Raw genomic sequence first — 14,266 nt, forward strand, 5'->3', positions numbered from 1 at the left:
TCGCTTTCAGTTGACATTAATTAAGGCCGATTCGACGGGCACCATTGGTTTGTATCGCGAGAAACGTCTCTTCGTTGACCCTAATGAACGTCGTGATCGAGCAAACTGTCGCGGATGCAAATGATACTCGAACCGTGTGCACGCGTATCGATCTTCAGTTCAGTTTGCATGTCACGACCGAATATTCTCGCGCTTAAATAATTCCTCGTTACTCCATCCTGTCTAAAACGTTTCCACGTTTCCCATCCAAGGCCTTTATATTCCCTACGCTCGTCTAAAACTCTTAATTGCAACGTTTCATACGTTTCAGCTTGTCCGTTCATTTTCCAGGAACGCCGAATAGTATTTTCAAAGCGGAAAAATATGGCGAAATTAACGAACAAATATACGAAGGAACATCCTGGTTGATAGTATTTTCAAGGCAGAAAAATATGCTGAAATTAATGAAAAAATACACGAAGGAGCATTCCGGTCGACTAGAAAGCAATGGAAATAGAAAGAGGAGGAAAATGGAAAGAAACAAAGCGAAACGGTCGAATGAAAGGCTAATTGGACTTCTGAAATGTAATTAATATGTTGACTTTGTGAATTTAGGATCTGACACGGCATTTATTGCTACAGGAAAGAGGAAGATGCAAATTGGACAAATTTTTACAGCGACCTATGTAAAACACAATTATCTTTGTAAAATTTTAGTACATCGTAATAGTATGAAACTTCTTTTTATCGGAAGTTTATCGATTTAAATATTGTGTTGTTGGAGTTTCTACATTTTTGCTATCGAGACACAACGTGTCTAATTAGTATTAATATCTTCAATCGAGTTTTGTATTTTATTGCGTTGGTTTAGATTTTACAAAATTTTCCCACTTTCGTCTTATCCTTAATTTCTTGATCTAACGTTGCTAGAATAAGGTTTAGGAAATAGCAATAATATATAACAGTTCCATAGGACTCATTACAAAAGCTACGTTAATATCATGTGAGATTTCCACTACAAAATGACTAATAAATACTGATCATGCTTTTATAATACTATACTCGTACCTTAATGTACCTCTACGATATTAAAGGGTGAAATAAATCCGTGTTTCTTCAGTTGCGTTCGTAAATATATGAATTTGCATAGACATCCGCTGTCTAATTGCAACTAATAAAAATCCTGCAAGCGTTAAACGAACAAAATCTAACGAAAATTTGAGCATACGTAATGGCGGTCGTTTCCATGGAACGCGTTGCAAGGGTGAAGGTGCAATTTGTCCAGCGACCATGAAAATCGTTTGTACGATATCGCGACAATTTTCCTTCCGCGTCTTCGATCGTCTCGCGACTGCGATCGTCTCCGGTTTTAGGCGGTGAATTTCGACCCACGAGAAGAGATCGAGCGCCTTCTTCTACTTTTACCATCCTTTCTTTATCTTTGTCAGAATTTGATGTTTGTTTCGCGAACAGTTGAGTAAGAAGAAAATATCGCGGAATAGAGGAAAGCCGAGATTATCGTTTCTCTGTATTAAAGTCTCTTCTTTTGCGCCCCGAAACTGTGTTTCTGGCTTTTAATGGCGAAATGAGGATGAAGTGGATAATGTTTTTCTATCTTTTCTTTTTCCGCCGAGCGTATGATTGTTGCTTCTCGTTTGGAAAGCTTTGCAGGGAAACGTTTCGGGAATATCGTTGGAAATATCGAAATAGCAACTGATGGTAGGTTATTCATTTATTTATTTTGGCTAGAATAAATAATGAACAAAGAATTTGTTGCCAGAAGAAATTGTACCAGAAGATTTCCTTTTTAAATCACTGGAATATCAAACATTATGGTCTCTAATACCGTAGTAAAAAGAAAATACATCGGTGTATATATATAGTTGAAACTAGCTTTCTACGATATTTAAATTTACTGCTACTTTTAACAAGAAAGCACGATACTAACTTGTTATAATCTTATTTCTGTTACAGTGAGATTACACGACAGCATACAGGAGGAAAACCACCATTACCTCGTCTTTGACCTGTAAGTAAACACCGCTTATACACCTACAACAACGATATAATGCTTCTAAAATTCAATTTTCTTTAATCAATATAATTTTAAAGCTTCCTACTAGGAATTTTAATTCGTAAAGAAGGGCATTTTTTTAGAGAATATTTTTTATTCGCGTTGAAGAGAAATATTTTATATTCTGAGAATGATTTGTATCTTAGAACTTTCGAAAGTTTGATCAACGATTTGGTTTGTATGAAAACCTAACTTGCAACAACACTATCGATGATTAAATGTTTCATCAGAGAATCCGTAACATAATTAGAATTCAAAATTCATTCAGAACATTAAACTTACCCTAACGTCTACAGCATTCACCCTTGCTTCCTTTATTCTCGCGACTTTGTTCGGTAATTGTTAATTTGTTCCAGTCACCGACTAATTATTCGAACGATCTGCCCTCGTGAATTTAAATCAACCTCGATTTGCATATTAATGAGCTCGCATGGTCGCGAGGTATCGATGTTCCGCGGTGAAAACTACTACGGCAGATTATTTAATTGCCAGCTTGATCGATATTCTTTGCGAGTCTTTGGAATTTTTATGCTTCTAGTGAATATCGATATTTTCCAAATTTCCCATTTTTTCATATTTCATCTCGAAATTTATTTCTGTGAATTTTGTACGATACCTGATTAATCATCAAATTGCTTCGCACCTCGGTTCTTCAATTTCCTAATATCTGATCCACCGATCCTCGATTGCCCTTCGAAATCGACCTTCTTAATTTCGCCACTTTCCAAAATTTCCTCCCCGATTCGATCAATATCTTTGAAAACGAAGATTCGAAGAGATATCGGATATGTCATTTTCAGAGTAACCGGCGGCGAACTGTTCGAGGATATCGTGGCGCGAGAATTCTACAGCGAAGCGGACGCGTCTCATTGTATCCAACAAATCCTGGAAAGCGTTCACCACTGCCATCACAATGGAGTTGTGCACAGGGACCTGAAAGTACGTAGAGAAACGAATGTTACGGACGAACTAGCGCCATGCTTGAGAGGGTCCAGTACATTGGCAATGCAAAGGTTTAGTCTGTTTAACCAAACATTTTCAGATAAAGATTTAGGGCTCGATAGTCGATGGGACATGAGCGGTTTGTTGGTTAAAAAAACAAGAAAAAAAAAAGAATATAACATAAACGGGAATAAGCGGTTAGGAAAAGGTAAAATAGGAATACGTAGAAAATGGAACAGCAATTTTAATCAGTTTCATAGACAATTTTTCTAAATATCATAATAAACTTTCGGAATGAGTGATACAGCAAATTTGAGTAAATTCCAGGTTTAGGTTTCTGAATTTTTACGTTCGGTTATTGTCTCAACGACCGACACGAATCAAGTCCGCAGAGCGTAATAGTATAGTTTTTCCTTTTCCTACTTAATTTCGCAACTTTCTTCGGAGCAATTCTTTGGAAGTTACTGGCACAAGAATATTTGAATAGATCCAAAACTTGACGCGTGTACCAATTTTACGTTTAATCGTCGTTTAGAACATCGTTCCACAGAAAGTGATATTTTGGACGTGCAACATTTTTCCACATCTGGAAAACTGCCGAATTTCGCGTTAGATCATCGTTTAAATCGTCGCGTTGCGCGTTAGATTTAGAACGCATTCGTCGTCATGGGCGAATTTCGTGCGGAAAATTTTTGAATCGTAAAGGAGGGGAAAAAAAGGAAATTAATTCGACTAGAGACGAGAAGAAGGACACGAAAAAAACAGGGTGGATAAGGGAAGAAAATACGTAAAAAGAAACGCGAGAACACGACCGTACGAAAAGTGGCGTTTCGTGGAAACCGAAAGAGTGGGAGAGAAATAAAAAAAGAAAGGAAAAGATGAGAGTGAAAAGCAGCGCAGTGTAGAAGGTAGAGCCGCAATGTGTGTCAAGCATGCACGTATATATCTCCTGTTGATGGATCAACCTACAGCATGGCCGCGTAAAAATGCAGGACAACGGCAACGGTTTGTGCGAAGAGTGAGCAGGAATGTCGACGAGTCTGCTTCCTGTTGCAGCCCGAAAATTTACTCCTCGCAAGTAAGGCGAAGGGCGCGGCTGTGAAATTAGCGGACTTCGGATTGGCGATCGAGGTGCAGGGTGAAGCACAGGCATGGTTCGGTAAGTTTATATTGTTTCTTTTTCCTTTTTGTATTTTTATATTATATTTTCTTCGGCAAACATTCGTTTTTCTCGAAACTCTGAAAACGACTCGAAAAGGAAGTTACAAATTTAATACACTATGAATTTCAATAATTTCAGCACTAAACATTTTTTACCATATTGGTAACATTCTATAGTATATACTGTATTTATTCACTGTTCTTATCGAATATAAATCCATTTTGTAAAATTATTTTATGTTTTCTTATATTTCTTATTTTATAAACTTTCGTTTGTCCGCCAACTGTAAGAAAATTATTCAAGAGAAAAGTGAAAGACGTATTGAAAATTGTTGCCGAAAGCATTTTTATAGGCCATAAAATCGTCAGAATTATCAATTAGAAATCGTTAATAGGAAAACTAAACGGCTATCTTTTTATTCATACCGCGAACACGACTAGTATCGTAGAAACATTATCTGTAATTATAGGGCAAAGAAAGAAAGTAAAGAAAAATGATGGAGAAGCTCGTTGATAGTTTGACGAATTAACATTTGCACTTGCGCGATGATAAATAGATGAGTTGGAAAAGTAAATTTTCGTCTTCCCTTCCAATGATCCCTCATCATATCTTTCGCTCGAAATTCTACGTTTCTTTTCTTCTATTCGTTTTTCTCCGCCGTTTCTACGCTCTCGCGATTTAAATCCGGCCGTCGACATTTCCATTCATTTCCCCCTATTTTCCGGGGATTCTTCATCCTCCTTTCGGCTCTTTCTCGTGTCGACGCGCGTCGTACATCGTATAGAAGCAGCCCAGTGCATTTATGTACGGGCGTGTCACGTCAGAACTGGCTGGTTCGACCGGCTGTTCCCGTTTGTTTTTACTCGGGGAGAAACTCCGTTGAAGTTCGCCCGGTGCTATTGGAAAAGTTTCCGCGTTTTCGCAGGCAAAATAGATTTCTCCCTCTTCAGAGATTTTCCGTATTGTGTTTGCGGTCAAAGAACCACTCCGCTCCGGATCCAAACCGGAAACCTGGCTCTCGCCCTCTGAAATTCCTTCATATTGTTCCTCGAGATTGAATGTTGTTTTTTCTTCCTCTCTCGCTAACAATCCAGCCAGATTGAGGCCTGTCCGCTCTGCTTGAAATTGTTTTCCATGCGCGCACCCTTTTGCAAATTTTTGAAAGGGGTTGAAGTACACGAATATGTTCGTGCATGTGTTTTTCAGGCGTGAAAAAATATATCCCAGTAGGTTGATCTATTTTTGCGGTTGTGTTATTGTTAGACGTGTTATTGGAGATTCGAATATACCTATACTATAGGAGAAACGTAATTTAGATATATGAGGATGGTTATTTTTACTAATAATTGGATAAGGGGATTGTTGTCAAAGGGTAGATAAATATTATTGTGGTGAAACGATACTTTTAAAGATAATTTTTCTTCGATAATACGATTCTTTCTATTCATAATCTTTTGGTATGCTATCAAAGGATATAAAACATAAAATTGACAAACAACGTTTTTTTCAGAGCTTCTTGAAATTATAGTCTGAGAATGTAAAAAATTACATTTCGTGTCTTAATCTTGTTTTTATGAGCATAATTCTTCTTGCGCATAAATTTAACTAACAAAGTTCGATTAAACAAGACAGTTCTTTGAACTGGCTTGTCCAAATATTCTTCTCTTCTTCGTTTTTCAATCAGATCCATTTCCCGTCTAAATATTTTCGCTTCTCTTCTTGATTCTTTAATTTCGCGCCGTACTTTCATCTCAAACACGTTCTCCAAATTAAATGGGATTATAACGACTCATCTTAACGCGTATTCCATTCGTCGGAGATCCGTTTCAAATATCAACAACAAAACATCGTACAACAACCTAAAGCTCTTGGACTTCTCGTCCATATATTCAACAGGTAGAGCGTTAAAATAACGTTCACATTGAAAGAAATGACAACGCAACAAGCACATTCGGCTTCATAAAAATAGTATCAACAGCGAACGATATCATTTTGATGGCTGGAGTCTATGGAACAGCGTTCACCACTTTTCATCGTCGACTGTCTATCGAACGACCGGCTTCAAACACGCTGACGTTCGTTTCCGTCCTCGAAAAGCCGATACCACGAAATTCCTTCGACACTGTGACTTTGGTCGAGGCCGTGGTTTCCGTATCTTCGTCGTCAAACGCGCGAAATTCGAAACTTCAGTCATCGAGAGTTCCAAGACGTCATAATGGTCGAGCAGTAGATACTCGAGCCAAACGTAGATAGTGGCGAGATTAGCTTCGATCTTCTCCACTCTGTGCAAGAAATTACCACCTATTTACCTCGATTCTGAATCAAGCTTTCTGACGATATCTGACATTTTAAAGAGCTCGTAAAGTAGAGCTTTTTATTTTTTTTTATGAAGTTTCACGAAAGTTACCTCAGAGAAAAGTCAATTCCATAGATACAAATTTCGGGAATTTTAAACTTACGAAATTCGTCAATGCTATCTGGTTCGAAAAAGAACACCTTTTACGATAAAATAATTTTCCAAAGATAAAGTGTTCGTAAGAGATCGTCACCGACTTGCCCTCTTGCGAGTGAATTCTTTTAAATTTTTGTATTCGCTTTTACATATATTTCCAGTACTGAAAATAAAGATTTCCTTCTTAGTTCTAGAAAATTTCTAGTAATTCTACGTACTAATTCTACGAAACTCACGGCATAAGTAAAGACTTTAAGAACTTTGAATTCATAAAATCTTCGATCTTGTTCCTTTCCAGATATTACAAAGAAACTTCTTTCAGTATAAAATAATAGTTCGAGAGAAAACATTAAAAGCTTCATCCAACATCTTCGTAAAACGAAATACGAATGTTTACGATTAATTCTTGTTAAAAATGTGAAAATTCGCCTCATAAGAATAACCTTTTAAACATAGAAAATTTGTGTGCAAAAATGTATGCATATGTTTATTCATTTCAGCTTGATTGCCTAGAAATTGGCTTTACATAAATTACATACATAAATCGTAACTAAAACATAAAAACATGAAACATGAACTTACAAATAACTGCGATGAAATAAAAATATCTCAACTCTTTGGTTATTGCTCTTCTATCTTGAAATATTTTATACAAATATTCTCTCTATTATATTATATTCGTCCATTCCGCTATTCGTTGCTTGTTGAGGATTTGTGAATTAATTGTTTAAATATAGAAATTGAATGAAAACGCAGAAACGTGTTAATTGCCGCATCCGATATTTTATTGCAAAATATAGATAATATTTCTCTCGAGAATGACTAGAAATAATTTTTGCCAAGGTTTCGCCGGGACGCCGGGTTACCTCAGCCCGGAAGTACTCAAGAAAGAACCATACGGCAAGCCAGTCGACATCTGGGCGTGCGGTGTCATTCTTTACATCCTCCTGGTCGGTTATCCACCATTCTGGGACGAGGATCAGCATCGATTGTACGCGCAGATCAAGGCCGGATCATACGACGTAAGAACAATCTATTTATGCTATTTTCATCTCGGTTTCCTGGCCAATCTTCCTGCAGTTCGATCGATCAATTTATTTATTCAAGCTAAGCCTTCATGAAAATCCTTCAACCTGTCGAGGGATTTGGACAAATTTTCGGCTAAAAATCGATCGATCGTGTACAAAAACGCTTGATTGCTTTCTACATTTTTTATTCGATCGTAAATTGTTTTCTGGATTAGAAGGATTGCGCTTCGCGCCCTAAATTGTATTCTTTTCGTTTAAATTTGATTGAATTAGTTCAATTCACTGCAATTATAAATTCAATCGACTGCCATTTATTTTTTGGATTAGTCGTTCAAGTTAAACTAGAAATAATACAAAAAAATAATTGTAGTTTATTTCAATGAAAAACTTTTCTGTTTATTCCTCGATCTCGCAGTGATCCTCATTTTTTAATATTTTGATCTCGGTTTCGTTCTTACTGAAAACGAAACTTTTAATACTCAAACAAACGTTCACGGTAAATTTGGAATAACACAGCACATATATCACTACGCTTCTTTATTTTATCTGAATTCGAGAAGTTTCCTAACGATAAGAAAATATAAAATGACCCAAAGAACGCAAGAGGTTTAGGTCTAATGAAATGTCAAAGAAAGGGAAAATATGACCTAAATACCGTACAACAGGGATCGCCATAAAACTTGTCATCTTTATCGGTATTTAACGAATTATTCTGCTCATTTGTTTTCGGCAGTATCCAAGCCCAGAATGGGACACCGTCACGCCGGAAGCCAAGAACCTAATCAATCAGATGCTGACGGTGAACCCGAGCAAAAGGATCACCGCCAGCGAGGCACTGAAGCACCCGTGGATCTGCGTAAGTAAAATCAGCCTCGTGAAACGTGCATCCATCACTGCGGAGCATCTCGAACAGCCAACGTCAATTTTCTTCTTTTTCCTTTCGTGTTACAGCAACGTGAACGTGTCGCGTCCGTCGTCCACAGACAAGAGACTGTGGATTGCTTGAAGAAATTCAACGCAAGGCGCAAATTAAAAGTAAGTCTTCTATTATCCTTATTCTTCTTCAATTTTAATTAATACTCGCGCGCTCATCCATGGGATTTCCTCGGGATTTTTTACAAATTGGAAAAAGGCGAGAAGGTAAAGGAATAAAAAAGATAAAGGAGGAAAGGAAAAGAACGAGGGAGAGAAACGAGTCAAACGCTCGTAGTCATTCCGATAATATTTAAACTCTTCTTTATTTCATTTCACTGTTACTGCAAATAAAGATAAATAGGAGTTTTCTGCTATTCTTATCGCTAGAATGCGGAATTTCATGCACATTTGCGATACGTAAAGTTGCTACGATGCAGAGAGCGCAGTGTAAAATATGCGAAGACACTTAAAAAATTTAAAGTAGAGTACCAGACATAATCGCCAGTGCGATAAAACATACCTCTGCTTACGTTCTATTTCTGTAAAGATAAAAGAATATTAACGTACATACGATTCCTTATTGAAACCATGCACCATACTAAATGTATTATTTGTTAGAAATAACATGCGTCTTAAATTTCAATTAGTCGCGAAATATTCGTAGGCTGTTAATCGTTGTGTATCGTTTGGATAATTATGAGCAGTAGATTTATCGTATTAGATTAAACATAAACTTATATCGTACACGCATATGATTTATATGCTAAAATTTTCTATGAATGTAAGACATATCCCTACATGTCAGTCATACTGATATTATTTCCCTGGAAAATCTAAAATATCTGACAAAGAATAAAGGCATAGGAAAACTTTTAACAACGCTCGAATAATATATATGTCTATACAGTGGTATGAGTGTTAAATATAACGAATTAGGATACGAGTAATATTATAGCCTAAAGTCCATGGGAGAACCAATAATTAGAGGCTGACGTACGGGGTCGCGAGTTTCTCGATTAACAACGGAAATTCGCTGGCGACGTGTTGTACCGGAACTCCAGTTAACTAGTTACACGCAAGTTTCGATTCGAGACATCGAGTGTTAAGGTGCGCCAGCCCGTTAAATGATCTATAGTCGCACGGCTTCTGTCAGGATAAACCGGTGTTTAGCGTCCAACCATTGGCCCCCCTTTCTACCCATGAAACTCCATGGCGAACTGGTCAGAGGAAACTCGAAATTGAGTTCGCTTTGTCTTGCTGCTGCGTGGCTATTTTGTCGGGTCAATCGGCTCCTCTTTTTGGCCGTGAAACAATTGATCAATCTGTGTTACGTCCTTGTTTCACGTGTGCATAATGTTATATTAGTGTAATAAGCGGAAAAGTTTTACGTTAAATTTTTTCACATTCGCTGTACAGATAATTTTCCAGCAATTTTGGTCAACTTTTCATCGATCTTTATTCGAGAATGTATTATAAGAATTTTACCACTTTCTATTTTGAATAGACTATTTCACCTCTGAAGAGAAATTTTATTTAGAAATTGTTCTTAATTGAATCAACTACAGGATTGCCGGTATTCAATCACGTCGTGTTACATTTACACAACTTTTTCAATCATCCCTTAAGCAGTAGGCCATCCCACACATAGAACGGGTTTTTTTCCCGATATATCAGGTGAATGTAACAATATCAGCCGAATGAAAGTTTGTTGCTTAAGTGCAATAATGAAATTCTAAATAACCACAAAAATTCGAAGAAAAGAAATTAATTAAAATCGTTCGAACGATCCCATAGCAGCGAAATAACAAAATTCCAGGCCAACTTGGGAAATTACTTATAACTAAACTGCGGATTTTCCTACGAAATTGTTGCAATCAATAGAATTTGATTAGTAGTAATAGAACTTAAACGCAGATTAAAATACGAGTTTACTCTGCTTTAAATATTTCACGTTCTGTGCACTTTTGTATCTTAAAATTTCGTACGAACACATAGAAATCCGCAATATACTTATCACTTAAACTAATACGACACCTTCTAAATTTTGAATAAGTATAAATGGCCATAGAATTTCAAAGAGATAAAGAAACCAAAATCATTTTACAAATGCTGTGTCACATTACCAACCATGGGAAAGAACCATATTCCCCCTGCGATCGTCTCCTAATCCCCTTTTCGTCCCCGAAACACCTTCACAGATACTAAACGCGGGAATTGGAGGTGGCAAAGGCCTTACGTAGGCCTTCTTTGATTGGGAATTCGTGGATTTCCGACTCCCCTACCTAGTCAGTCTCTTCGACGACTTTTACGATTCCAACTGTTGCGAACAGTGTGGCACGAATTGCCGTTGGAATCGCGTGTACTGTCAAGTGGTCCGTTTCTATGGACACGACTGGCGAAACTGTAGTGACAATCACGTCGAATAGCAATGATATAGTTATTCGAGTGGACAGTATGTGTATCGTTCGATGTGTGCCGAATATTAATCGAGCCTGGTGAAATTTGTTCGCTTTTCTATATATGTATAGCTTTGATCCTTGCGCCCGTGAAAATGCATTTGGAAATGTGAAGAGGAGAATATTGCTTTCTGATCAAAGCGTGACACACAAATACGTATATATAGGTATACAGATATATAGATGGATTACCTTTTGATTTTGCTTGACGAGATTTTTGTGGTTTAACGTGTTCCATTTTTAGAATGAATTTTAGAATGTAGCATAATAAGCATAATGCGTGTACCAAGAACAAGATGATAGTAATAATTGGAGTAGCGAAGTGGTAGGTAATTGTTAAGTAGCGAGGAACGAAGCTCGTAATCTTGTTACCTTTGGCATCGAATGACCTGTTCTGACATTGGTTTTGTATTTCGTTCTGATCGATAGGAATAAATATATGATGGATGTAGAAATGTAGATAAATTAAATTCAATGGATAGATACGCAGTTTTCATATATGTTTTTTCCAATTTCACATTTTTCACAGTTTTTTTTTTTTTTATTGAATTCTATGGATCGTTTTCTCAACATATTTTTACACTACTGCGAGAGGATTTTTAAGTATACAAAATTCGAAGTCTAAATTTTGAAAAGTATTTTTAGAAATTTTAGATTTCTAATTTTCACGGATCCTTAGATACTTTTCCTTCGAGGAAAGTTTCTTCTTAGACTTGATACTCCGCCCAAAGATTCGGAACATTCGACGAACAAAATTTAAAATTTATATTGTAGAAAATGAGAAATTTTACATTTCTAGATACTTCGCGCCCCCAAAGAAAAATTCTTTAAACTCTTTAGATTTTTTGCAAACACCTTCCAAAGATTCTCAACTTTTCGCAAACAAGATTCAACCTTCAAATTCTAAAAAGCAAATTTCCGTATTCTTAGATTCTTCGCTTCCTAAATAAAAATTCTTCTTTTTTACATTGCAAACTTCGTCCAAAGATTCTAAACTTTTGTCTAACAATATCCGCAGAGAATCGAACGAACGATGCATAATTACGGGAACGATCGTACGTCTCGTACGTGGCAGTGATTAAGCAACCAATTACTAATCCACCGATATACTATTCGCATAAGTAACCCCCACCCCCATGAAATAGCGTTTTTCGTTCAGTTCACGATAGTATCTGAACGCAGCTGGAGGGCGAGCCTTCAATCACGCGATTGTTCCATTAAACCGAATGTAATTAGCGCACGAACTTAATGTCCAGCTGGTTTACGAAGGGCGATTGGTACACTTAGACCGGTAGACGCGCGTTCGTGCATAGCCTCTCGGGTGATTCGTGACCCGAGACTCGATTAAGGGTGTTAGATGGCGTTAATAATGTTTTCGTGATCGGTTTAAGGAAGCGATCTCGTTTGATGAAATAGTCATGAGTCGCACACTAGGTTAATTAGGATATTGGTGATTAGAGCACGTTCGTTTCTTTCTTCGGAGGAGAAGGTTGAGGATTCGCGATATACATCACGCAAAGGAGAAATATAAATAAAATTATTGCAATAAGCAGACGATTAGCAATAGCGATGGCTGGCAGAAATAATACGAAGAAATAAATCGAGAAATTATCTTCTCGGTGCAATACTTTCTCATGTTTCAAATACTTTTATAACAATTTCTATCCGTAAAATTGTAAAAATATACAGCAATTTCTCGGTAGATAGAAATAATGAAAAGTTTATCGAAATAAATTGTGAAACGTTAATATTAAAAAAGAACATAATACTAATATTAAAAGAACGTATAAAGTAAGATATAAGAAAAGACTTATTAATTTCTCGAAAAAAAAAATTACACTCAAATCCTTTTGGAGCTGTTTTACCATCAACCTAAATCATCGAATGCACATACAGACAAATCATTCAAGATTTCGTAGTTCTTGCTATCTCCTTGTTAGTATGATGTAGAGACTACAGCGTAGACTCTTAATATGCAGTATCTTGATTAAGGATAGCTGAAGAATAATGTATGAAAGGATGAGTAAGAAGATCTGATGAGGAAATGTGGGATTAGAAAGATTGGAACCAAGTCGTAGTTCTTGGTCGAAATCAAATAAATTATTCCTATTATTATAGAGTAGAATTATTTAGGTTATATACAGATCAGAATATCAATTGCAGTAGATACAGAATTTCTACAATTGTTGGAAATGAAGAAATCTTTGTGCTTCAAATGACATCCAAACGTTGTTCATTGTTAGTGATGTTTCGCGTGAGAGTGTGAAGCTATTAATAAAAGTCGTGCACCAAGCTGAAATTCATCGTTGAAGTGAATGACAGAGGATAACAAACATGAGAGCATTGAGGAATAAATTCGTGCTGTGCAGGCAACAGGAAGCCACCATTCCTGAGGTATATACTTAATCTTCATTCACAGCCATTAATCAATCAATTCGTCTATTTTTACATACGATATCTATCCTACACGGTCATTTATCGACTAACTCTTTCGTTTCCAATTTCGTTAAATTAAATAATACGTAACTTTTCGCAAGAAAATAAAGAAAGTTCGTTGCAACGAAATTAGACGGCCACCCCTTATATTTAATCTACAGAGTAATCAATCTACCGGTTGTATTTTTTCAAACTAAATACAATGTGATCTTCCACGCAAAGCACCAAGAATAAAAAAAGGAAAGGAGAAACTAAAGAACTGAGAATAAGGAAAACACCAAGTTCGTCATGACGAAGTTTCGAGCTCGGCCAAGAGTTATTAAACGACGACCCCTTTCCCGGAGTTTGTTCAATCGTCACGAGAACCGGCGTGAAACTCGAAACTCGAACATAGTAATTCCATTCCTATCCGGTTGCTTTGTCTGCCCATTCTACTTTCCGGGGCTCAAAAGGAACACTCGAACACACTGGTGGCCAACCCTGTAACCTTCGATCAGACATTCCTTCTGTTTTTCTCTCTGTTTCTTTCGTTTTTATTTCCTCCGTTTCTCTCCTCTCTTCCTTTCTTTGGAATTTTTCACCTGACGAACAAGCTGCTTTGATGTTCTTCAAGGTAATTACGAGTCGTCGAGAGATCGATGAGAAGTGGACGAAGCTGTTACTCGCATTATGATGTCGAGTCGTGCTGTAATTAAAGAGAGAAATGCTGGTCTTTTTACTCGGTGTTTTTTAATGGTTTTCGGCAGGGGAAAGAGATTTCGCGTGATTCTTTACGGAGATCGTTCGGCCAGACGATGTTTCGAAATACATCGGTTCGCGAAT

The 14,266-nt window shown here is 36.9% G+C and overlaps 1 protein-coding gene across 35 annotated transcripts in view; it reads left to right on the forward strand.

The window, feature by feature from the left end:
• LOC126867306 (calcium/calmodulin-dependent protein kinase type II alpha chain) overlaps window positions 1-14,266 on the forward strand; it is a 147,116-nt gene that overhangs the window by 80,366 nt on the left and 52,484 nt on the right. For all 35 annotated transcript variants that reach the window (XM_050621663.1, XM_050621631.1, XM_050621630.1 and 32 more), the window contains exons 4-9: window positions 1,954-2,008; window positions 2,854-2,992; window positions 4,052-4,154; window positions 7,453-7,631; window positions 8,371-8,493; window positions 8,589-8,672. In XM_050621663.1, the coding sequence (XP_050477620.1) occupies window positions 1,954-2,008; window positions 2,854-2,992; window positions 4,052-4,154; window positions 7,453-7,631; window positions 8,371-8,493; window positions 8,589-8,672 (683 nt within the window). The remainder of the gene's footprint in view (window positions 1-1,953; window positions 2,009-2,853; window positions 2,993-4,051; window positions 4,155-7,452; window positions 7,632-8,370; window positions 8,494-8,588; window positions 8,673-14,266) is intronic.

This window comes from Bombus huntii, chromosome 7 (assembly GCF_024542735.1).
Source record: "Bombus huntii isolate Logan2020A chromosome 7, iyBomHunt1.1, whole genome shotgun sequence".
In the NCBI taxonomy this organism is placed as follows: Eukaryota; Metazoa; Arthropoda; class Insecta; order Hymenoptera; family Apidae; genus Bombus; species Bombus huntii.